Source organism: Schistocerca serialis, chromosome 1 (assembly GCF_023864345.2).
Source record: "Schistocerca serialis cubense isolate TAMUIC-IGC-003099 chromosome 1, iqSchSeri2.2, whole genome shotgun sequence".
NCBI classification, from domain to species: domain Eukaryota; kingdom Metazoa; phylum Arthropoda; class Insecta; order Orthoptera; family Acrididae; genus Schistocerca; species Schistocerca serialis.
The window spans coordinates 1,144,873,025-1,144,898,561 of NC_064638.1; the positions used below are offsets into that span (position 1 = coordinate 1,144,873,025).

A 25,537-nucleotide genomic window follows, 5' to 3' on the forward strand; every position below is an offset into this window, starting at 1 on the left:
TGAAATGTTACAAAGATGATGGAAGATATCACCCAGTAAATTTCTTGGCTGTGTGTAGTGACACTTTTGTTCACGGCATGTCGGACAAAGCGAAAATAAAATATGTTAAACGGCATTTGGAGGGAGACCCACTGCCTTGGGCAAATGTTAAATGTAGTTCATGCGAATCATATGAAGAGTTCAAAAAGTGTTTTTTGAATAAATTTTGGAAGGAGACAAAACAGACGCGGAACCAAAATGAATTTTTATATGGTCTGAGTTACAGGTACAGTAATGGGATGATAAGAGATTTTTGCAAGCGCGAACTTGACAAGCTTATGCATGTGAAACATCCATTGGGGGTTTTAATGGAAATCACCACATTAAAAAGGCGATTACTCAAAAATTTGCAGTAGGATCTTGTCCATAGTCCATGTGATTCTGTGGACGAATTTCTAGAGTTCATAGAAAAATTAGAGACGGCTTTAAAGTTCAAACCTCAGAGCAAACCGGGTGGTAGTTCTCAAAATGGGAATCCAGATAACCATCACCAAAATAATAATAGTGAGAGAAATCAAAGGACTTCTCAGGGAGATAGTAGCTGGAATAAGCAGAATGGTCAGAAAATGAACAGGAGTGCTAACTTCTGTGAACGGGGCCCAACACAGAATGCAGATTTGATGAAAGAAATTCATGCAAAGTGCAATCATGTAACAACTAGTTGGGAAACTGATGTTTGCCACATCTCAGGTCCAGGGATGGTGATCTGAACAGGCGATGAAAAGGACTGGAGATAATAGTAATGGTATAAATGTTGATAGGTTTGGAGAAAGTCAACAAATATGTAATATGAAGTATGTTAAAGAGGAAGGCTATATGGGTGTCTCTTTCAATAAAAGCAGGTGTGAACAGCGGATGCATAGATTTGTGAGAGATTTAAGTAAAAGTAATGGGAATAAATTTGCAGTGAATGAAGTATGTTACGAATGTGTAATGAATGAGTGTGTGAATGGTGATGAACGGAAAGATTCAGTGGTTCGAAAAGAAGTTAAAGAGGAGATTAATTTTGTGAAAGCAAATTGTGTAGAGAGCTCTGAAGAGGTATTAGCAAATAGTTGCAATTGCAGTAAGGAAGGTGTTGTAGTAGTAAGTATTTGTGAGTCGGCGAAAAGCGTCGATGTTAGTGAAGGCGGCATAGCTCTGGTCTCGCCAGCTGCAAGTGAGGGTGATTGTGTTTCAGTGGCAAGCGTCAGTGTTACTAAGGGAGGCTTAGTATTGGTCTCGCCAGTAGTTGAAGTTAAAAATGTATCGGCGGAGGTAGGTGATTTCTGTTTAAAGGAACAGAGTAATGGTAATTTATTTAATGATGTAAAAGCTACTGGTATTGGTACTTTGGAGGAAGGAATTTACGCATTTCTAGTCATGAAAGAAGACAAAACGAACTTATTGATGAATGTGTGGATCTAAAACATTTGCCAAGTGAAATGAAACTTATTGATGAATGTGTGGATCTAAAACATTTGTCAGAGTATGAATGTGAGAATATATGGAAAGTAAGATCAGAGGTTAATGTCAATGGAAGAGGTGTAGAAATGGCAGTGTGTACTGATTTTTGTCTGATCACAGCAGAATGTAGCAAGGCTGGAAGTCCCATAATTGTATGACAAGGTAGCAGCAATTGTTTTTTGTCTGATCACAGCAGAATGTAGCAAGGCTGGAAGTCCCATAACTGTATGACAAGGTAGGAGCAATTGTTGTAATGTAGCAGCGGAGGATAAAGTTGTGTATGATTCATGTAAAGTTAATTTGTCGACGGAGGAAAGTAAGATTTCTGATGTGAATTTGTGTAGTGATTTAAATGGTGTATCAGCAGATAAGGTTGCTGAGATGAATATTTATGGTGATGGTGGCTTAGGCATTGATGTACGAGGGTTATCCCAAAAGTAAGGTCCGGTTATAAAAAAAAAAATCAAAACTAAAATGTTTTTTCAAAACAATTGTTTTATTTACATTCCTTACATCTTTATCTATTTTTCTACATAACTTCCATACTTATTTAAACATTTGTCACATCGTTCAACAAGCTTTTGAATGCCCATGTTATAGAAATCGGCCGCCTGTGACGATAACCAGTCCTTAACTGCTTCTTTCACTTCATCATCTGTGTCGAAGCGCTTGCCGCCGAGAAACTCCTTTAAGTAACGGAACAGGTGGAAATCACTTGGCGCCAGGTCCGGACTGTAAGGAGGATGGTCCATCTGTTCCCATCCAAATTTCTTGATCAGAGCTTGCGTTTCATTTGCAGTGTGGGGTCTGGCATCGTCATGCAACAACAAGATTCCAGACAACAAAAGACCACGTCGCTTATTCTGGATTGCACGTCGAAGTTTAGTCAGGGTAGCGCAGTAGGCGGCTTTATTAATCGTTGTTCCTCTCTCCATAAAGTTGACTAACAATACTCCACGTCTATCCCAGAACACAGTCGCCATAACCTTACGTGTTGAGATTGTCTGCTTTGCCTTGACCTTGACTGGCGATGACGTGTGACGCCATTGCATTGACTGACGTTTAGACTCTGGAGTGATGTGAGAAACCCATGTCTCATCCCCTGTGACAACATTGTCTAAAAGACTGTCACCTTCCTTATGATATCGCTCCAAAAAATCAAGAGCAAAAGCCATTCTTTTCATTCGTTGGGACTCAGTAAGCAGCCTGGGAACCCAACGGGCACACAATTTGTGAAACTTCAAATGTTCAGACACAATTCTGTACAAAGTTGTTCTACTCACATTCGGAAAATGCATGTCTACGTCTGTAATAGTGAATCAGCGATCTTCACGAATTTTTTTGTCTACCGCATTGACCAAATCGTCTGAAATCACTGATGGTCGGCCACACCGTGGTTCATCGTGCACATTATCCCGTCCTTCATTAAAAGCTCGCACCCACTTGCGCACTTTACTGTCGCTCATTATGTTAGGACCGTACACTTCAGTAATCTGCCGATGGATTTCCGCCGCTGAATTGTTTCTTGCAGACAAAAACCGTATCACTGCCCTTACTTCACAATTGGCGGGCTGATCAATTGTCTTAAACATTGTAAAGTGACACTGTGAACTACACTCAGCAACAGTAACAAAGCGAATGGCGGCGTTTGACGCGCAAGGCTTGCCGGGAGTCGGCGCGCATGCGTGTTTTGTCATTGGCGCCAAATTTCAATAGTTACGGCGAATCGGACCTTACTTTTGGAATAACCCTCGTATTATTTCAGGAAGATAAAGTGTTTAACAGTGAATTGATGTGTGATTTTGTTGAAGCTGCAAGTGTCGATATTTTGGAGGGGAAAAACAGTAAAGTTGTGCATGATGCGGTTAGTGGATTGGTGAAATGTGTGGAAGAACTAACAGAAAATTTAGAGAGGGCTGAAGTAAATAGTGTGGATGGGGATAGTCTGTGTAATGAAGTTCGTACAAATTGGTATATGAAGGAGGAATGTGGTTCTAGTGAGACTGATTGGCAATGGTACCGTAGAATGTTACGGTCATTGCTGCTGCATATGTGGAAATGAGAGAAGTTTAAAATTGCTAAGGGTGTACAGAGAAAGGGCAGAAGTGGAAAACCGTTCTTCTCTGTAATTAGTGGTAGTAATTTTGGAGGGATAATTTATATGTTTATTTGGGCACTGTAAATGTGCAAAAGGGGGAAGTTCAGGCTCTGAAGGTGAGGGTGCGTGGAGGTCAGTGACCTTGTGGATTTAAGTAAGATATATATTGATTTATGCTTTGTATAAGAGTGTGACAAAGAATTTAGTGGTCAATTTGAAGGGTATTAAAATTGTAATTGTACATGCATGCAAATTTTGGTGTTTGGAAGTAGGAAGGATTGATTAAAGTTAATTAAACAGAACTTATGGGAATTTGAGCTTACTGTGATTCAGTCATTTGCCTTGTGACTTTGTTCCTAAAGTATTGTTTTCCGCTGGAGGAAATCTTTAGCGAGGATCCTGGTTGGTTTGGGAAATGGTTTGTTGATGGGTTTCTACTTTTGGTTTTCGCTGTAGACAGGTTTGTCATGATAAATGGTGGAGCTCAGAATTCAGAGGCAGACACGATTTCTGCGAGGCACTTGGTCAAAAGATCGATGTGAGTTGATCAATACTTCATACTAAAATCTGTGTGAGCATGTGTAGTGCAATGGAAAAATTATTGCAAGAAGGCACCTTAGTGCTGAGTGTGTGGCACAAGAAGTGCATTTAGAAAATTTTATTTCTTGTCCAAAAATTGTTTATGCATAACTGAAATGCAGGCATTTATTTAATATGCCATTTCATTCATATTTGTTAGTTTAAGTTTATTTCAAAATTCGTGCTGCTCCCACACCACTACAAAAAATTTGTAAACACTATCGGCCTGGCGTTTTAATCGCTAAATTCTGCCTTTGAAATTTGTTTTATATATACTTGTATGAACTGAAGGGTGCTACTTCTGAACATTCTGGCAAGCCAAAATCTTAATAAGTGGAGGTGTGTGAGGTAATGGGTGAGTTGTGGCGCCCTGGAAATATTTTAAGTTCAGAGTTGGCGGCCACCACTCGGGTTGCTCGGCAAGCCATGGTAGCAAATGCTTGGTCCAGCCAACCACGTGGCTGAGAATTCCATGGTGACACTGTGTCAATGAAGGAGACATGCCAGGAGTGCCAAAGATAATAGACTTTGTGAAACCTTAATGGCAGATTATCCATGTGAGTGACTGCTTTCTTTAAGAATGGTAAACAGTAGCTGTGTAACATAAATGAGAAATCAGCAGCTTTCTTCGAAGCAGTGGCTTTCCTTATAACTTACTAGGTTAGACTTATCTGGTGTAACCACAGATAGTATTCACCAGTTCATGCACATTTTTGTTAATCTCATGTTAAATTAAGTTTCAGTGATTTGCTTGTCTTAGTCTATATTATGAGGAGGGCAAATCCTAAATACTCTTTATAGATACATAGTATACTAATGGAGGAATAAGTTGGCGATGGCTGGAGAGTCACTCATATCCCAGGTTGAAATAGATCCACCTGTTGTGAGAACAAGGGGAGATGAAAATCTTTGTGGTTTCACTTGCAAATAAAAAATGGAATAATTTTGATTGCATGAAAAATACATGCGGGTCAGCTGTCCAACATCTCCTAACACACACACACTCCCCTCACCCCCTCCCTCTCTTTGAATTTTCCTCTTAATTCATTAATTGCACTGTTCATTTCATTTCTCATTTTCCTTCCTTTATCCATCAATACTTCTCAGTCTGGTGCATATCTCCAGAGTCAAGCTGACACAATCCTTACCAGCATACTATCTTTGCCCTCTTAGTCTTCCTGACATCTACCCATTCGTCTTCGTTTGCCCTCTTGCTCACAACAGGCGCATCCCTTTCAACCTTGTATCTGAGTGACTTGTCATTTGTTTCTATTCCTCTTTCCTCCTAAGCAAGAAACTAATAGTTCCTGAGCTAGGATACTTTTTGTACTTTTATACATATCTACTGGCAGTATTTAGAATTTTTCTTCCTGAAGCCAAGAACTAGTCATTCTATATCCTTGTAATTTTAAAATTTTCTCAAATGAATTTTCTTTAACTTATTCCATATACCTAAGTTATCTCGTTTTTGATGGGATGCACAGAACATGATGAACAACTACTCTGCCTTTGACTTATTTTGCAGATTCTGTGTGATGTTTTTCATAATTATTTCTTTTATGTGTATGTGGAATGTGAGGCAAGAACACAAAGAGAGAGCGAGAGAGAGAGAGCGAGAGAGAGAGAGAGAGAGAGAGAGAATGAGAGTGAGTGAGTGTGTATGCATGCACGCATGTGCACGTATGCGCATTTGTGTCCAATTCTCCAAGTACAATTCATATATGACTGTTTCCAATCAAATGATCTTTCAATATGAAAATATTTTGGTGTTACGAATGTTACAGATTTGTTCAAGTGGAGACATACTACTTGTGGCGATGGTTCAGAGAACAGAAAGCAAGGAAACAACAACAAGTGAAAGAACTTGTTAGATCTGGGAGACTGGCAATAGCTAATGGAGGAATCACAAGCAGTGATGAAGCCACTACCTACTATCAGTGCCTTATAGATCAACTGACATGGGGATTCAGGTAATAACATGTTTTGGTATTATAGCCCAGTAGATTCCTTAGGTCAACTGCAATGTCTCACTCTAGCTCTCTTTTAATCACTCTGGCAGACAACAGTTTTTAAAAAGCTAATTGTTTCCCAGGAGGATTCATGACATGTTTGGTGCTGAACCCTTACCACTTGCTGCATGGAAGATTGATTCATTTGGACATTCCCGTGAGATGGGTTCCATCTTGGCACAAATGGGATTCAATGGAGTATTTTTTGCTCGTATTGATTATCAAGACAAATACAACCGCCTACAAGACAAAACTGCAGAACTGGTTTGGCAAACCAGTGCCAGTCTAGGTAATAGCTCCTGATCTAGTTACAAATAAGAATACTGTACATAGATTTCTTTTTTTTACTCTTGGCTACGTTTGTTTTTATTATTTTTCTGCTTTGTTCAGGACTTTGTTCCTTGTGAGACTCCCAAAAATTATTTTTTCTGGCCCTCCTTTGGGAAGTCCTGTATTATTTAGTCAGATGCTAGTGTTTTTTATATTGTGTCAGTGTAGCTGATAACTTTTAAGAGTGTCAGGCAGAAAATATGTCACAGAAATCTTTCTTATATGTACATTGTAATGTGCCACTTCAATATTGCATATTCAGTGGCCTGTTTTCAGATAGGACATCAGTCATTCTTTTTGAAGTAATTTGCATTGAAGGACACATACACATTAAAAGTTGTATAATATTACTTAGCTGATTATATAGTTGGTGGCCTCATTGTTTTCTGTAGGAGCATGCTAATATCTATAGATCCTCTTATAATATGAAGAAAATTCACACATGAAACGATTGTGAAACTGAGGTGGCTTCTACAACTTACTGAAGAAAATAAAATTTCTGAAACTTAAAATCTTTACATTCAGCAATATTTCACATGCTGAACAATTAACACAGAATACCTCTACTTTCAGCAGTTCTACAAAAGCACTTGACCTGTATTTATAACTACTTCCTACCAATTCTCTCCATTTTCAACCACATTCCTGTGAGCGTAAGCACAATGAAGAAGGACAGAGATATAACATGTAAATCAAAGAGTTTATGTACTATGTATTTAAAAAAGTAGTAAAATGAATTTACAGAATTTTAAGTACAATGATTCAACATTAATTCATATGTGTAGAATATAAATATTTAAGTGTGAATAACCAGTTTTTTAATGAACTCATTCTTATAAAAAGATTTTTATTTTACTCAAGATATCGATACCCCATGGTATTGTAAGATTCTTATTGTTTCATTGACTTCATTGCATTACAACATCCTGCGCATATTACTTAATATTTACCCACAAATAAGTTTTTATAAAAGTCTTTGTCTTCTAAATATTTGTTCAAAATTCTTTTCCAAACACGTTCCATACAACTATTGCTTTTGTGAGTCCCTGGAGTCTAATACTATCTAGTTGGAAGGCTCTTTCACAACAGCTAACCATATCATCAGTTCATTTATGATGCTGTGTTACTCAAAGAATTATTTTTGCCTTCTACTTGATACCACAATACATTTCATGACAACAATGTTGTCGTATTGGATGAGCATCTCCATCATGCTTTTGTGCTTGCTAAACATGCCCCTAACAAAATGTGCTGCTCTCCCTTGGTTTCCTTCTATGGGCACCATCTGTTAAGGTATAATCAAACTATAATAGCTCTTTCTCCTATTTATATTAAATATGCCAAATTTATTATGATGGGGGTAAAGTACCAGTCAGTACACTAATGTGTCCGTCCTCTGCAGTTCACTACAATTTGCTGGTATTGCGTCTCCTCTGTATACATCAACATCAAACACTAATAGACTCATAGGGCTTCTGATGTTATTGATTAGGCCACGTATGTATTTTATGGACAGTAATGGTTATGTAGAACTTCCTTAGGGTACACCGAAACCTACATTTACACCTTAGTTAATCTCTTGTTCTGGGGCCATTTGTATGATTAAACATAATCAAGCAGAATGAGACATTTTGCATTCATTTTACACATTCATATGTAAATGTGGCTACAAGCTTACCATTTACAAGCTTGCTTTTATTTACTTACTAATGAATCTGGCAATGCTTTGCAATTGGTAATATCTATTGGAATTGGATATACGTCCTAATCTCCTCCTCCTCCTCCCTCCCCCCTCCCTCTGTCCATCTCCCCCTGTCCCCCCCCCCCCCCCGCCCCCCCCTCTCTCTGTCTCTCTCTCTCTCTCTCTCGCTTTTTACCTGTCCATCTCCCCACAGTTTTGGTCTGCAAACAGGTAGAATTGCAAAGTTTTGGATGACTCAGTAGTCTAATCATAAGCCGATAAGCCATAAATACAGCTTTGCTGTTTTTTGTTAAAACTGACTGTGAGGAAGAAAATGAAACTGCATTTTGTTGTATATACAATTTTTGTTTAAATGTATATTGGAGTATCGTGTAATAAGTGAAGAGAACTGGTCAAGAACTTTTAACATTTTTTGCCAACAGCATTTCACCTTTATATATTACATACATATTTATCCATTATCTGTATTAAAGAAATATGTGGTCTGTGTCCATATGAATGTTTATTAGAGTATTGCATAAAAGACTGAAGTATATTGGCCAAGAAACCTTCAATCTTTCACCTTTATATATTATGCTAGCCTTTTCCCCTTGGTTTCTCCTGCATATGCATTCAGCACAATATTGAATACTTCTTCTCCTCCATCACTCCATGTCCACCTATTCCTCCGTGTGACTGTCCACCTCATACTCCCACCTCTATCTATCTATCTCCTCCTCCCCCATCTCTTTGTCTATTCATCCCCTCCTACCCCTCCCTTTGTCCATTTGCTCCATCCCCTCTCTCTAACTGCCTCTTGCTGCCCCCTCCTTCTGACCAAATTATCTTCCCCCACTCTCTTTCCATCTCCACCTCCCAGACTTCATTTTCACCTGCTTACCCCTCTCTACCCATCTACATCTTCCACTTACTGCATACATCTTCCCCCCCCCCCCCCCCCCAATCCCTCTGTCCATTTCTTCCTCCCTCTCACTCTGTCCATACTCTCCTCTGTCCATCTCAACCTGTTCTTAGCCATGCTCACTACGACATGCGGCCCCTGCAGAACATTTCCATCCCCCAGGGGGCTCACTACTCTTTGACAGGTTTGTGCTTGGCTACCACGGGGCCCAGTTTTTGGAGCATCTTTTCCCTTCCATGCTGTATGTCTATCCTTTTACTGTTCTTCCCCCCCCCCCCCCCCCTTGAGGAATATGTCTGGGGTTTTCTGGAAATCTATTTTGCATTTTCAGTAGACAGTATCAAAATATTCTCCATTGTTTTTTGTTCCCTTTTTTTTCTTTCTTCATTCACCTTCTCCTATCTTTCCTCTGCTTTGGCATTTGAGGTTCCTCTATTTCTTCTTCCTCCCTGTGTGCTCCTGAAGGCCAGCCCATGCATCTGACACATAACAGATGATTGGGTAACGTATAATTTGCACCCCTGGGTCGACAGGTAGTGTTCACACATACCCCCTGGCACAGGCTGGGCCCAGGGAGAGGTGATTGCCTGAGATTATATCTTCCCACATCACTGATTGGTCCCTCTGTCAGGTGTTCAGAAGGTGTGACCTGAGGTGTGAACAATCACCTGTGGTGGGTGTACTCCCTCCTGAATGGGGCACACAGTCAGTAGGAGCGCCACCATTGGAGACAGGTGATCATGGGGGATTTTCTCACAATGAGCCAATCACCTTCGCAGTCAGCAGCTACAAAACATAAATGGAAAGAGACTAATGATTCAAAGACCCTCTCAGCTGCACCACAGTTCCTCATGGTTTCACATACTGAAGACAGTCAGTCCCAGTAAATTTGTCTATTATTCAGAAAGGCATTATTGGAATTGTTGGCTCTCTGAAATCCTGCTGTTGTTTACACAATGGCACTATGCTTTTGGAGACCACTTCTGATTTTCAAGCACAACAACTGCTTGCAGCTTCACTCTTCCGTGGCTACTCTGTTAGTGTCGAGACCCATAGAACACTGAATTCTTCCCATTGTATTACTTACACTAGGCTGCAGATTGGTCTGACTGAAGCAGAAATCCAAATGTACCTCTCTGATTAGGGTGTCATAGCAGTTCTTTGGGTGATGAAAGCAGTAGATGCTTCCTTAGCACCCACACTCACTCTCTTTCTCATTTTTGATAGAGAGGCTCTTCCATAAAAGATCAAAGCATGTTATGCAGTTGCCACTGTCAGACCATATGTTCTGAACCCAATGCACTGCTACCAGTGTCATCACTACAATCACACTCGGGAGTCCTGTCAACACCCAGCTGAATGTGTAATGTGTGGTAGGGATGCTCAAGAGGGTTATTGTCTGGCTCCTTCTCCCTGCTGCATCAACTTCAATAGCAACCTCCCGTGATTTTCACATGTATCTTGATGAGTGGGCTGTCCAGGAGATCTGGGTAGGACGAAGTGGCTCATCTGGTCACTCACAAGTTGTTGACCAGTCGGAAACCCTGTGTTTTACCATCTGGCACCTACAGTGTTGTTCTTGCTACATCCTGCTCCATGAAGGACATGGCCACACATACATGCAACCTAAAATTTAGCAGGGCAGTTGTAAAATCACCCAGTGTCATGGTAGCATCTCTGTCTCCGCCTCCAGCTGTGCAACACGCCACCAAACTTTAGCCTCATGGAGTAAAGTCACCAGCTACACAACCAGCAGGCCAGAAAGGACAGAAGGAGCACTCCCATGAAGACTTCCTACATCCCTCCATCCAACCAACATCTGAGTCTTCCTGTGCCAACCAGAAAGGCTCCAAGAAATAAAACAAAGGCAAATGATTTTCTCCTTCACCAACTGAGAGATCCTCTTTGATGGTGTCGCCATGTGATATCCTCGCCCAGCTGACCTCTGTGTCACCAGTGCACACCATGCACACCACCAACTGCTTATGTGCCCTGGACTCTGCAGGCCAACAGAAGGAGAATTCCAACACTTTTGTAGACCTTGTGGAGCAGGATCCTCTTGCTTCTGTGCCCTGTAGCAGCAAGTCTTCAAAGGCTGGCACTGGGCAGCCACCAAGTTGACACTCCTTCATTTTTTCCTCATCATGACTCACCTCCAGTGGAATGTTTATGGTCTTCAATCCAACAAAAAGGATTTAAGGCTGCTCTTAGAATTGCAGTGTCTGCTTGTCGTCTGCCTCCAGGAAATAAAATTGCTTCCTCATGACCACTTTGTGCTCTTGCATTTCTTCCCAGTCCATTTTGACCTTCCCCCGAGGATGGCATTCCAGCTTATGGGGGAGTCATGCTGCTCATATGAGGTGACATTCATAGTCAACCCACCTCCCTGACTATCTGCCTCCATCTGTTGCAGTTCGCCTTTTCCTTCCTCACTTGACCATTCCCCTTTTTACCGTTTACATCCCTCTGTCATTTGATGTCACTGGGACAGACATTCTCTGACTTAATGGACAGGTACCTCACCCCTTTCTGCTGCTTGGTGACTTTAATGCAAACCATCCCATTTGGGGTTCTCCCAGGATCTGTCCGAGAGGTGTTCTCTTGGCTGACCTTCACCATTAAGATAACCTCTTCTGCCTTAACCCAAAGCACCCACAATCCTTTCAGACCCCACACACACACCTATTTCCATTTGTACCTGCCCTTCTGCAACTGTGCAGCTTGCCCATCATCTTGAGTGGTACATTCTCTCTGACACATACTTGGGCAACCATTTCCCGTGTGCTATCCATTTGCTGACTCCTACCCCATCTACGTCCACACCAAAATGGCAACTTACTAAGGCCAACTGGAGGCTTTACTCCTCCCTGAAAACCTTCGACAAACAACATTTCCCCAGTTGTGATGACCAGATAGAATATCTTACAAAAGTTATCCTTACCGCCACAGAATGTTCTGTTCCTCGCAGTTCCTCTTTACCACACCTTGTCCTGGACCCTTGGTGGACTGAGGTGTGCTCCAATGCAATTCACACTCCCCATGTTTTTAACCATCATCCTACAATGGCAAACTGTATTCGTTATAAACAGTTGTGTGCACAGTGTCGTTGTGTTCTGCAGGATAGCAAAAAAGCTAGCTGGATTTCACTCACTAGTTCTTTTAACAGTTCCACTACCTCCTCCATTGTGTGGGCTAACCTCTGATGGCTCTCTGGGACCAAGATCTATTCCCCCATTTCCAGCCTGACAGTAACAGATGATGTCATTGGGGACCCTATTACTATCTCCAACACCTTGGGCCATTGTTTTGGGGAGATTTCAAGCTCCTCCCACAATCACCCTGCCTTGCTCCATCAGAAATGAACAGAGGAGGCTCAGGTGATACCCTTCTCTTCTCAGAATTGTGAGTGCTACATTGCCGCCTTTATTATGAGGGAGCTAGATCATTCTCTCACTTCATACCGATCATTCGCCCCAGGGCTGGATGATGTTCACATTCAGATGTTACAGAACCTTTCTCTTGTGAGCAAGCACTTTCTCCTTCATATGTACAATTGCATTTGGGCAGAAGGCACATTTCCCAGACGCTGGTGTGAAGCCACTGTCATACCCATACCTAAGCCCAGTAAGGACAAACACCTTCCTTCTAGCTACCGCCCTATTTCTCTCACCAGTTGTGTTTGCAAGGTGATGGAACTTATGATTCATGCCCAGCTGGTATAGTGGCTCAAGTCTCACAATTTGCTAACCTCTGCACAGTGTCAATTTCGAGCGTTCTGCAATTGACCATCTGGTCACTTTGTCCACCCGTGCCATGAATGGTTTCCTGTGGAAATCCCAGACGCTGGCCATGTTTTTTGATTTGGAGAAAGACTACACAACTGCTGGAGGACTGGTATCCTCCGTACTGTCTACACGTAGGGCTTCCATGGCTGCCTGCCCTATTTCCTTCAGGAATTTTTAAAAGATTGAGTTTCCAAGTTTGGATTCTGCCTTGTCAGTCACCTTTATCCAGGAAAACAGTGTGCCTTAGGGTTCTGTCCTGAGTGTTGTCTTCTTTGCCATCACCATTAATCCTATAATGGCCTGTCTCCTGCCAGGCATCTCCAGCTCCCTTTTCATTGATGATTTTACCATATATTGCAGCTCTCCATGGTCCTATCTCATTGAGTGGCATCTTCAGCAGTGTCTTGACCATCTTTACTCATGGGCCATTGACAATGGCTTTCATTTTTCCATTGACAAAACCATTTGTACGAAATTCTGGCAGCCTGTTTGGTTACTTCTGCCATCCTTACATCTTGGGTATGCTTCTCTTCCGTTCATTGAAACTATGAAATTCTTGGGACTCATGCTCGATAAGAAACTTTCTTTGTCCTCCCATGTGTCTTACCTGGCAGCCCACTGTACATGGTCCCTCAGTGTCCTACATGTCCTCAGTGGTACTTCCTGGGGAGCAGATCGAACAACCCTTCTCCGTTTGAACTGGTCCCTTTTCCATTCGAAACTAGACTACACATGTTTTGTTTATGCATCTGCACATCCATCCCTCTTATGCTGTCTCAATAGTATCCACCATCAGAGCATCCATATGACTGCTGGTGCCTTTTACACTAGCCCGGTTGAAAGTCTGTATGCAGAAACTGCCAAACTACCATTGTCTTACTGACGTGACTTTCTCCTCAGTAGATATGCATGCCATTTGTCTGCCATGTATCACCACCCATATTATGCCTCATTCTTCAATGACTCCTTTGATCACCAGTATTGGGCCCAACCCTCTTCTCTGTTACCTCCTGGAGTTCACTTTCAACCCTTGCTCCAGCAGATTAACTACATACTCCCTGTAACATTCCTTGCGGGTGTGAACCCTTCACCACATTGGCTTCATGTGGCAGCCTTGGCCTTCATTCACTTCCTAAGGACACTACACCAGCCTCACTCTATCACCTTCAGTTTCATGACCTTCACATGCAATTTCGTGGTAGTAACTTTGTGTACACTGACAGCTCTCGGACTGACCGTGGTGTCCGGTGTGCCTTTCTCATTGGTGCCGATGTTTTTTGGTATCAGCTTCCAGAACACTAATCAGTATTTACAGCAGAGCTCTTCACACTGTATCAATGCATGCAGTACATCTGGTGACACTGGCTTTTCAATTGCATCATCTGCTCAGACTCTCTCAGTGCCCTTCAAAGCCTCAGTGTGCTGTACACCGTCCATCCCTTAGTGCACTGGGTCCACGATAGCTGTCACTTGCTCACTCCTGATAGAGCTACTGTGATATTTACGTGGGTTCCTGGTCACATCAGTCTGACAGAAAACGAGACCGCTGACACTGCTGCCAAGGCTGCAGTCCTCGTACCTCAGCCCACTAGTTCTTACATTCCCTCTGATGATCTCTGTGTTGCCATCTGGCAGTAGGTGGTGTTACTTTGGCATGACCGCTGCTCCTCCCTTCATGGGAAGAAGCTCTGAGTTATTAAGCCTGTCCCAGTGGCTTGGATGACCTCTCAGCTCTCTCACTGTGAGATCATTTTAACTAGGTTGCATATTGGACATTGTCTTTTTAATCATTGCCATTTGTTAAGTGGTGCTCCCCCACCATTTTGTGCACATTGTGCTCAACTTTTGATGGTCTGTCATTTCCTGACAGAATGCCCTTTTTTTTAACCGCTTACATTCTCGTTTGTGTTTGCTGTCTGAGCTATCAGCCATTTTCGTGAAAGATGTGCGGGCTGTTGACCACATTTTACTTTTCATTTGTCATAGCAATCTGGCAAAGGCTATTTAATTTTTAGTTCTGGACCTCCATTTTTCTATGGTGTATTTTATAGACATTTCTCCACATCCCAGCTTTTAGTTGTCTTCTCTTCCGTCAATTAGGATTGACATGTAGTCATTTTTAACTCCTCCTTGTCTTCATTTTTTACAGTTTTGACATGAGTATGTATGACCCTAGTTGTTTTTGCTCTCTAAAAGAAAACAAAACAGAACAGAACTGCTCAATAAAGTAGACCAATACTACTTCCATAAAGTGTCTGCCACGTAGGGCAGTGTATGCACCATGGGCTGGAAAAAACACGTTTTTGCCCATATCTCGGCTCCTATTGGAGCTACGAGTTTATAACCTCACAGTGCTGATACTTGTAAAGTCTGCTGTTTCTCTACCATATTGGTTGAAATTGACCTAGACATTTTGGAGAAGATCCCAGACAAGCACACACACATATACATGGCTTTTTATATAACAGATTTTTGCATTCCCAACTCTGGAGCCGATGACAGCTGATGTTGACATCACTGCCTCCAATCTAGACGCCATCCTGCAGACTGCACATAACTCTGCTCCCTCAGTTGACAACACCACACCACCTGCCACACTTACCTCAAGGTCACAGTTTGTTTGTATCATGCCCAGTTTGGCAATGCCACACGTAACTGATGATCTCCCTGAAGCTTCCAAAAGTCTAGACATGGGCCACTACAGGTGCACCAGCTTGCATTGTCACTTTCACCTGTGCCGTGTGGAACGAACATCCTCCTCACCGCCAATACTGATTTATTGGAGGCTTTGTATTTTTGACTATAACTCAAGTGCATACTTCTTTATCAGTACAGAGTAGGACATCAGCACAGTACTGAAGAATATGTTTGCACTGCTCCATGAACACAACTGTGTTACATCTCCATGCCGCCAACAATTCTCGAATCTCCGAGTGTGGAACAGCACATCATGTTTTACAACTCAGTGTGGATCTGCAGTGCCTGTGGACCTTCTTTGTCACCAACATCAGCAGACCTGTGGTGAGGATTGACTTCATTCAGTGTTTTCAACTTCCACCAGATTTAGAGCACACTGCCTTTTACACCACAAAACATGTTGTTGATGCCAGGCTCTGATGCTGCCTCAACATGTGCACACCATTTTGTGGTCCTCTGTGTGTTCCTAGCCATGATGATGATGCACACTCTGTCACATTACAAGAGTGAGCTGTGACCATGGCTTACCATGTTGACACATGAGCTTTACCTGGAAACATGTCAAGCATCAGAGATACTCCATGCTAAAAACACAAACCTGCTCCAACGTGTCCATAGTGTATCTGCTGCTCTCACATACACATACAAGGTGTATGTGAGTCTCTAGTTTGTAACTGACTTTACCTTTATGCCTACCACCCCATTCATGATGCCAAGCCCCATCGTCTTCACCCCAGGCAACAGGTGCTTTCGACCACACTGTGTCACACGGAAGTTAGTACAGCACCTTCAGCGACGGTAACCAGCACATTGCCTCCGTGTCCCACTCTCTCCACATCATGAATGGACGCTCATCAATGCACCATCTGCAGTGATATGATGGACCACATTCTTGTGACCCCTGGTCCACCAGTCCATCACAAAGCACATCACCTGGCTCCAGCTCTTCTACGGGCAACAAAAGCGGTAATCAACGAACTGTTACAATCGGGTGTAGTTCACCACTTGGCCAGTTCCTGGGCTCACTTATCAAACTAGTCTCAAAAAAGAACAGTACTGTCAGAGTGCAGTGATTACAGAGTTCTCAATGCTTGAACAATACATGACAGTTATCTCATTCCTAACATTCAAAACTTTATGTATTCCATTACAAGTGTGGCTAGGTTTAGTGCTATTGATTCCAGAAGGCCTATCTCCAAATACCTAAGCATATAGATTATGTCCCTATGACTGCTGTCATTACACCTTTTGGTCTCTTTGAGTTTCTTTTCATGCCTTATGGATTGAAAAACATAGCCCAAACATGACAGTAATTTATCAGTGGCATTCTCTTCAAATTGGACTGTTGCTACGTCTACCTTGATGTTATTGTAATCTTTTCTGCCAATCCCCATGGTCATGAGTGGCCTCTTGAACTAGTTCTCACTGCTCTCAAGACACAGTCATGGGCAAGAATGAAGATAAATCTCAGTTGCAGAGAAGCAAAGTGACCTTTCTCGGACATGTCCTCCGCACCAGTGGCATCGAACCCATGTCCAAACAAATGGAACTCTTCCAGCAGTTACTACCTTCAAAGTCTTACTACAACCTATAATATTTTCTAGGCATCCTCAGCTTTTAAGAATACCACCTGCTACGTGCAATGGCAATTCAGACTGCCTTCACTGACGCCATTGCCAGGTCAAATAGACAGGGAAAAAGGAAGCTCATGTGGGTTCCTGATGTGTGAGCTGCATTCTAGCACGCCAAAGATGGTCTTGTGAAAATGCTCACTCTGCGCACCTGATACCAGATGCACAACTCACCATCATTACGGATGCTAGCAATACGGCTGTTGGGGCTATCCTACAACAATTTTTGGCAGATAAAACACATCTTCACTTCTACTCTAGAAAACTCACAGCTCAGCAATCAATCAGATACTTCCTGTAGATGAAGCAATTTGTTACTTCAGGGAGGATATTGAAGGTAGATGTCTTGTGATACATACAGACTACAACCCACTTGCCAGTGCAGTACATCACCCGTCAAAAGAATGTGAGTCCTTGTCTTTTTCATCACCTTGACCTCATCACACAGTAAACAACTGACATCCATCATTTGTAAGGAGCCAACAACATAACTGCCAACTGCCTTTCCCACATCAGTACCCCACCAGGCTGGTGGACCAACAAGACTGATCCATCCATTGCACACTTATTCAGCAGACACACCTCTGATCTTTGCATTGAATGGCATGTGATTCCCACCACTGATGCCCACAACCTCTGCAATGTCTCATAGAACATCCAGATACCATCTAATCATTGACCAGCTTCACAACCTGGCTCACCTGGGGCTTGAGCTAATGGTATGGCTCTATGGCTCTTAACTGAATGGTTTGTTTGGTTGAATGTCAAATGAAAATGTCACAGCCAGTCAGAGGCTTGCTTGGGATGCCTGTGAAGCAAGGTGGGCCACCATATGCAGCCCCTCCTCGGTCGCTTTGATATACCATGTGCATGATATCAGCACATGTACTGTCCTGGTCAGCACCTCCAAAATCAGAAGGCTACAAATACCTATGGCCAATTATTTACTGAGTCTCATTCTGGGTCATCACAGTGAAATGCACTGCTCCAGTTTTCATTGACACATGCATATCTTGCTTTGGCTGTCTGGAAACAATTACCACAGAACAAGAGAGACAGTTTGTATCCTCCCTGTTCAACACACTCTGCCATGCCCTCTGTGATGTTACCTGCAGTTATACAACCACATAGCACCCACAGAGTAATGTGCTAGTAGAACCGTGGCATTACACTCTGGAGACTGCACTCATGTGTCATGGTGAACTGTGGATGTCGGCCTTGTCAGTGGTGCTGCTTTGCTTTTGTACAAGGTTTAAAGAGGACCTACAGGTATCCCTTGTGGAAGTCCTGTACAGCAAGCTTTGCTCCCAGTGTAATTCATCCTCCCAACACCAACTCCAGACATGGCAGACCTGCTGGCGTTAGTGCAGAGAGTAAAGCACCACATCCACAATTTGCAGGTGCCACCACCTACTGCATACACTGCTCTGAAAACCTTTGTGCACAAGGTGCTGTCAGATTGTGACTGTGTAATACAGCATGATGACATGATTCATCCAGTGCTACAACCTATTCTGGTCCATTTCATGTTGTCAAGCACAGCCCACATCTCTTTCAAACCTTGCTCCATGGTGTATTTGGGATGGGAAAAGTCAGTTTTGGTGCAATATTTTGGAGCGCATAAGTTACAGCCAGGCGCAGGCCTGTTGATAGTAAGTTATGCTACCAGCAGTTGCAAAGTGGAATCCAGGCCACAGGGCCATAGACCCACTGAAAAGATTAGACGCAGTGGTTTGCATGGCACAAGTTACAGGCAGAAGGGGTCCACAGGCCTACCTAGGTGTTATGAGTATGTGACTCAGAGCAGCGTGTTAGCAAAGCAGAGGTGCACAGCCACATATAGAAAGGTGCCGGTTTTCTAACAAGGTATTCAAGTGCGGTAGCTCTCCTGGATGGCAGGGTGCATCACACCACCAGCTACACGCAGCAGCAGATGGAGCGCCAGCATTCCTGTCCATGGAGGGTCACTGGTTCGACCCTCTGAGGCCAACGCGGGGTCCATAGCCAGCCAGCGACAGGCCACACCATGGCTTGCTACCACAGGCTCCTCTTCAGTCGTTACCTCAGACCACATTGAGTCCAATTCCACTACTCTCTGAGGCACATGTGCCCCCCCCCCCTCCCCACCACCACCCGCCTCCCTACACCCGTTAATCCTGTCTTCACATGCACCCAATGCATGCCACTTTGTCCACCCCCATCAGCCTCATCACTTGGCAGCATACCATCTGTACACTACCACTGCCAGGCACCAGACACCAAGAAAAGGTCCACTCCTCTCCTGCTTCACAGCTGGCCATGACGTAGCTGGTCATGTGCATCTGCAGTGGTTCTCATGACCGATGACACTTACCAACCATCACTTCCCCCAGCACTCCGCACTATAGGAGGGGGGGGGGGGGGGGGGGTCCTGTGAGGACATCAGTGCTAGTGGCACAACTGACTAGAGAATTTCTACAGTATTGTAGAGTATCTGTGAGCAGTGAAAACAAGACAGTTTGATTAGAACATGGTGTAATATGTCTGTGCTGTCATGCTCTCTGTATCAATAAAGATGTATCACAAAATATTGTCAGCTATATTATTGATATGTCTTCTTATACCAGATATGGAAAGCTAACACATACATATTTATATATGAGATATATTAAAAAATGTGTAGTATGTGCCTCATGTAAAAATTTGAAGTAAATCTTTCAAGAACTTTTCCGGGAGGTTACTAACAACATTCTGACTTTATACAGAGTGTCTCACACAAAACCAGTATACCTCACACACCAGTTAAGCATCTCTAGTCCAATTGTTTGTGAGTTGGAAACATTGTCTGAAGAGTTGGCTACACTGCATTTTATCAGAAAATTGAGTGTAACTGTATATTCGTGCATCAGTTAGTATTATCTATTCTTTTTTAGTTAGTTCATTGTTACTCAAATCTTGGACATGAGGTGTAACAGTTTTATGTGGGACACCCTGTACACAGCCTGTCTCTGTCTGAGTGTTTGTTACTGAGTTGTGTAAAAACTTGAAATAAATCAGTCAAGAACTTTTAGAGATTTTTGGTGACAACATTAGGAATCGATAGGTTGATAGCTCTGTCATCTCTATCCTTCTACAATTACAAAATTGTTAAGCAGTTTTACGCTTATTTTGTTTGGCTGAAATTTTACATCAAGGTTCCCCTTCAAATCATTGTTACTACTCTGAATGTTTGATGTTTCACTTTGCCTCTTTGCAATGTGTTGTGTTCTGTCCAAGCAACCCTAGCATTGTCTGTGCTGGCTGTATCTCACAAAACCCAGCCAGGTTTGAGGCGATGCATGGAGACAGTGACCAGCTTCCTGTGTGTAGTAGTATTCCATGTGTATTGTCATCCCATGCCAGTACACAATGTGGTCCAGAATACAGTGCCCACATGCTGGTATGATGTATTGCCCCATAACATAATGTACTCACAGTCTGCTGGAAGCTTGTGCACAAAAATTTTTGGTGAGCCATGGGATTAGGGAGTGTGTTGTTTCACCCTCTGGACTAGGGCTGGTAACTCTGTAGTGGCCAGTAGTACTGGAGAGATGAAATCTGCTGATAGATTTCCTGTGCATCTGTAAAAAATCTCTGCTAATTAAGCAATCTTTGAATATGGATTGAACATCCAACAGGACTCTGGGTAGGGATTCTGTTCACTGCCCCCACGGCTCATAAGTGCTGCCACGAGTGTTCAGTGCTGGCATTCCACCAGTCTGTTACTCTGCTGATAGATAGGCTGTAGTGTGGTAGCACTGAATGCCGCAAAGGTTACGTAGCTCAGAGAACAGTACCAATTCATATTGGTGGCCCTGGTCGGAAGTGATGGATGCTAGGCAGCCAAAATGAGTTATCCACATCTGTACAAACACCCTTGCCATTGTTTCTATTGTTATATCTGGCAGGGGTACATCTCAAACCAGCAAGTGATGCAAATGATCACAGAAAGAATATACCGATAACCTTTTGACTTTGGTAGGTGGCCAACCAGATTGAGGTCCCCAAGTTGTAAGTGACCATTAAGTATTTTCTAACACCCTTTCTTCATTCTTGCAGGCTAGAGCCCACAATTTCCAGTCACACTTCACATCAGGCCAGACAAATAGGTCCATAACACACTTAGTTTTTAGGGTGAAACTCTGTGTGTGAAAGTTGATGTGAGCTATTAAAGATAGGCTCTGTTGAGCTTAGCAGGATGGGTGAGAAGAGGTAGTTTCATGACACATCACACCAGACTTGCATGTAGGAGTCAGAGATGGTGTGCCACTATGGTTTCAGATCAGTCATAGTATCTTGTAGAATACAGCAGACATGCAGGTCCTATTACTGAGCTTCTGTTGTAGGTGGTGTGAACTGACTATGTACCGGGTGATCAAAAAGTCAGTATAAATTTGAAAACTTAATAAACCATGGAATAATGTAGATAGAGAGTTAAAAATTGACACACATGCTTGGAATGACATGGGGTTTTATTAGAACCAAAAAAACAAAGTATCGCTAGACACGTGAAAGATCTCTTGTGCATGTCGTTTGGTGATGAACGTGTGCTCAGCTGCCACTTTCGTCATGCTTTGCCTCCCAGGTCCCCAGACCTCAGTCTGTGTGATTATTGGCTTTGGGGTTGCCTGAAGTCACAAGTGTATCGTGATCAACTGACATCTCTAGGGATGCTGAAAGACAACATCCGACGCCAATGCCTCACCATAACTCTGGCGACGCCAATGCCTCACCATAACTCTGGACATGCTTTACAGTGCTGTTCACAACATTATTCCTCGATTACAGCTATTGTTGAGAAATGATGGTGGACATATTGAGCATTTCCTGTAAAGAACATCATCTTTGCTTTGTCTTACTTTGTTATGCTAATTATTGCTATTCTGATCAGATGAAGCGCCATCTGTTGGACATTTTTTGAACATTTGTATTTTTTTGGTTCTAATAAAACCCGATGTCATTCCAAGCATGTGTGTCAATTTGTACCTCTATCTACATTATTCCGTGATTTACCCAGTTTTCAAATTTATACTGACTTTTTGATCACCCGGTATTTACTTGAGACAGGCAATCCACCATGACATTGTTTGCACCACTGAAGTGCTGAACATCAGTGGTAGTTCGTGCATCATAATCGAGGTAGTAGAAATGATGTGGTGAATAGTCTTTTACTAGATTGTCTACAGAATGTGCTAGTGGTCATTGGTCCATGTAAATTGAAAGTTGTGCATCCTCAGTGTCATCCTTAAAGTTCTACATTGCCTTGTATGAGTCTAGCAGTGTCGATTATAAGCTGACCACTTATGGTGAGATTCAGGTGCAGCCCCTGTGATAAGAAATGTAACAGTAGTTGTTTCTTCACAATTGTCAGTGGAAGAAATGTGCTGGTGGCAGTTTCACTCACATCAGAGGTGATTGACAAGGGTGCTGCCATGATCAGATGGGCTAAGATCATAGCATGTAGCAAGCTAAGCCCAATTTGGTTGAAGCCCTTTTGCATTTTTGGAGTCCAAGTGGGAGCCTGTTTGCCACATGTGCTTTTTCCATCCAGTGCGTCCATCAACAGGGCCTGTACAGCTGCTGCTTGTGGCACATGACATCTGTAGAAATTAATATGCTGAGAAATCATTGTAATGCCAATAGTTCGTGGCCCACAGGGTTGACGGTAAGCTGTGCACAACGGATCGTGGGTCGAACCCCAGCTTGACTGACAGCCTATTCCAGGAAAGTTACTTCAGGTTGTTGAAGTTGGCATTTGTCATCATTCATCACTACCCTAAAACGTTCAAGAGTCTCAAAACAAAGTGTGTGTGACCCTCATCATGACCCTGCATAAATACAGGAAAAATTAAAATATTGTCCATGTGTGAGAAAGAGAATTGAGCTGTTGCCATGTTTGGGCTGCATTTTTCAAACTGTGAGGCATGAACAAGAATGTGTAGAGTCCAAATGAAGTTATTATCACAGTTTTGGGTACATCCTCAGTAGCTGTGGGAATTTGCTGTCTAGAACATTGAACACTGGAGGAGTACCTGCCAAGATTTGAATAAGATCTCGTTGGTTCAGTATTGGTAACAGTCAGGTACAGTGTGGCTATTCAGAGCCCAATAATAACCACGTAACCTGTATGTTCCATCTTTTGTAGAAAATAAATGTGTGGGTGAAGCCCACAGGCTTTCCAATAGCCCAACTATGATTGCTTGCAATAATTCGTCGGTAGCAGTTTTAGTTGCTCATAGTTTGTCTGCTGCCAGTCTGCATGCTTTGTGGCAACTCAGCAGACCTGGTGTGGAGTTAATGTTGTGTACAGCATCCCAAGTAATGCTTTTTTGTTTATATATCACACAAGGCACTTGGGGAACACGAGGGCACTCGAAGGGGGTGCATGCACACTGTTAGGAAAGTTCACCTCGCTGGATCGTATCTGTGGGGTGTCAGGTGTGCAGTATGTCCTAACTGTCAGTGTGTTTCATCTGCCAACATCACAGTGGGTGCTGTCCTGTTTGTGGAAGATATTTGGAGACAGTGTGGTGTTCCTGCTGTAGGTAAGATTGCACAGCATCCAATCCCCTTCCCAACAAAAGTACTCAGGATTTAAGTTATAAAGTCTGAGCTTCTCCTTTTTTTACTTCTTCATAACTTTTATTTGTCCTAAAGCTCCACAACCATTAAGCAGTTGCAGGCTCTCTCATATGTAGAGATCGAAGTGAGTAGTACTGTAATAGCCAGCTCCAGAGCTGCATGTGAATGTGCTGGCAGACTGCCACTAATACTGAGTACTAACACTCCACTGCCAGTTTGACTGAGGATACCTTGTGTTAAAGTAGGGGAGAGGTAAAATTGACAGAGAAAATCCATGCCCTAGATTGGTTCATGAACATCTGCAACCATGAACTCCCATGGAAATTTCTCATCCAAATTTCTCATGCAACCCTATGTCCATGATACACATGACAGTTCCAAATAGCCTAATACAAGTGTCGTTTGTGGCACGTGGTCAGAGGACAGGTGTTGTAAGTTCTATTTGTTGTGATCCTCTGGGCATGGTGCTCACTTCAGAGACAATTTCAATAACAAAGTATTCATTTGTTGACTTGTCTAATTCGTACAGTCTATTACTGTCACTTTACAAGGCACTTTACAGGGCAAAACGAGTTTGGCCCACATGCTTGAGCTGCAGATGACATTGTTGAGTGTAGTGATCCAGAGCACTTATTGCAGACCATGTCTTACATTTGCGTGATTGCACATTGTGGAGCAGTCTAGTATCCGGTCACCAAAGTGGTTGTGAAACTGGCACAGTCATGGCTACAGTCCCTGACTACTGTGAGGAGTCTTATTGTCAGCCATGGGTGTGGCAATCATGGCCAGACAGAGGTTGCTGCCCTCATGATGGGCACTGCTGACATCACTCTTGAGAGTGAACACAATCACTAGGGTGTCGTTGGCCCTTCATGGTTGTATGTGAAGTGTCATGCCAGGAACGTGCTGGTGGTGGTCATTGTTGTCTGTCGCATATGAGTGCTGTCATTGCTGTATGAATGCAAAAAGTCTGTCAGCCAGGAATAATTTTTATTCTGTTATTTAATTTTCATGAGAAATCATCACCAACTGAATCTGAGGAGGTAATTTAATCAACCAGAGCATGTTATCTGGCATGAGAGTCAGGTTGGTCGATTCCCAAATGTGTCTCCACAGTTGAGAAGGTTCTCATGCCACCCAATCTTTCTTCATAAATTACTTGTTGCAGCTCATGCTCTGGTGCCTTGGGTGACTCAGTGCCAAATTTGTTTTTGGCCAGAGATGTTTGTATGATGTTGCTAATGATGTCGGTGTGATCCTCCATGCTGATTAGCAGGACCTCGAACTTGGAAGTATCATCAAAAATTTCATAACTGTATAGTATGAATTTGCTGCTTGCGAACATTGTCGCTGGGGTTTCAGATGGAAAGTCAATAGATTAGGGTGTAAACTTAGTTGTGTATGTGCCCCAGAGAACTCCTGTTGTTGGTGTGCTGGAATGTGTGGTATGAGGGTGATGGCATACAGGATCCCTTGGGCTGCGTGCGGCAAGGGTGGCACACAGAGAGTCTTCTCTTGTGACCCAGCCAGCTGGGCCCCACATGAGGTTATGAGCTGGGTCATTTCCGACATGGACAGGGATGGGCCAGTAAAATCACAAGAGGTGTTGTCAAGTAGATGTGAATTAGTTTGCAGCATGAGGGAAGATTAGCCTCGTCAAGGAGGTTGGAAGGCATTACACATTATTCATGCACTTATTCACCATCGTTGTTGTCAATGA

At 42.9% G+C, this 25,537-nt stretch overlaps 1 protein-coding gene across 1 annotated transcript in view; it reads left to right on the forward strand.

The window, feature by feature from the left end:
- The window catches only part of LOC126456031 (lysosomal alpha-mannosidase-like), a 189,152-nt gene that overhangs the window by 21,663 nt on the left and 141,952 nt on the right, over positions 1–25,537 (forward strand). Inside the window, exons 3-4 of the mRNA XM_050091790.1 lie at positions 5,947–6,132; positions 6,255–6,460. Coding sequence (XP_049947747.1) covers positions 5,947–6,132; positions 6,255–6,460 — 392 coding nt within the window. The remainder of the gene's footprint in view (positions 1–5,946; positions 6,133–6,254; positions 6,461–25,537) is intronic.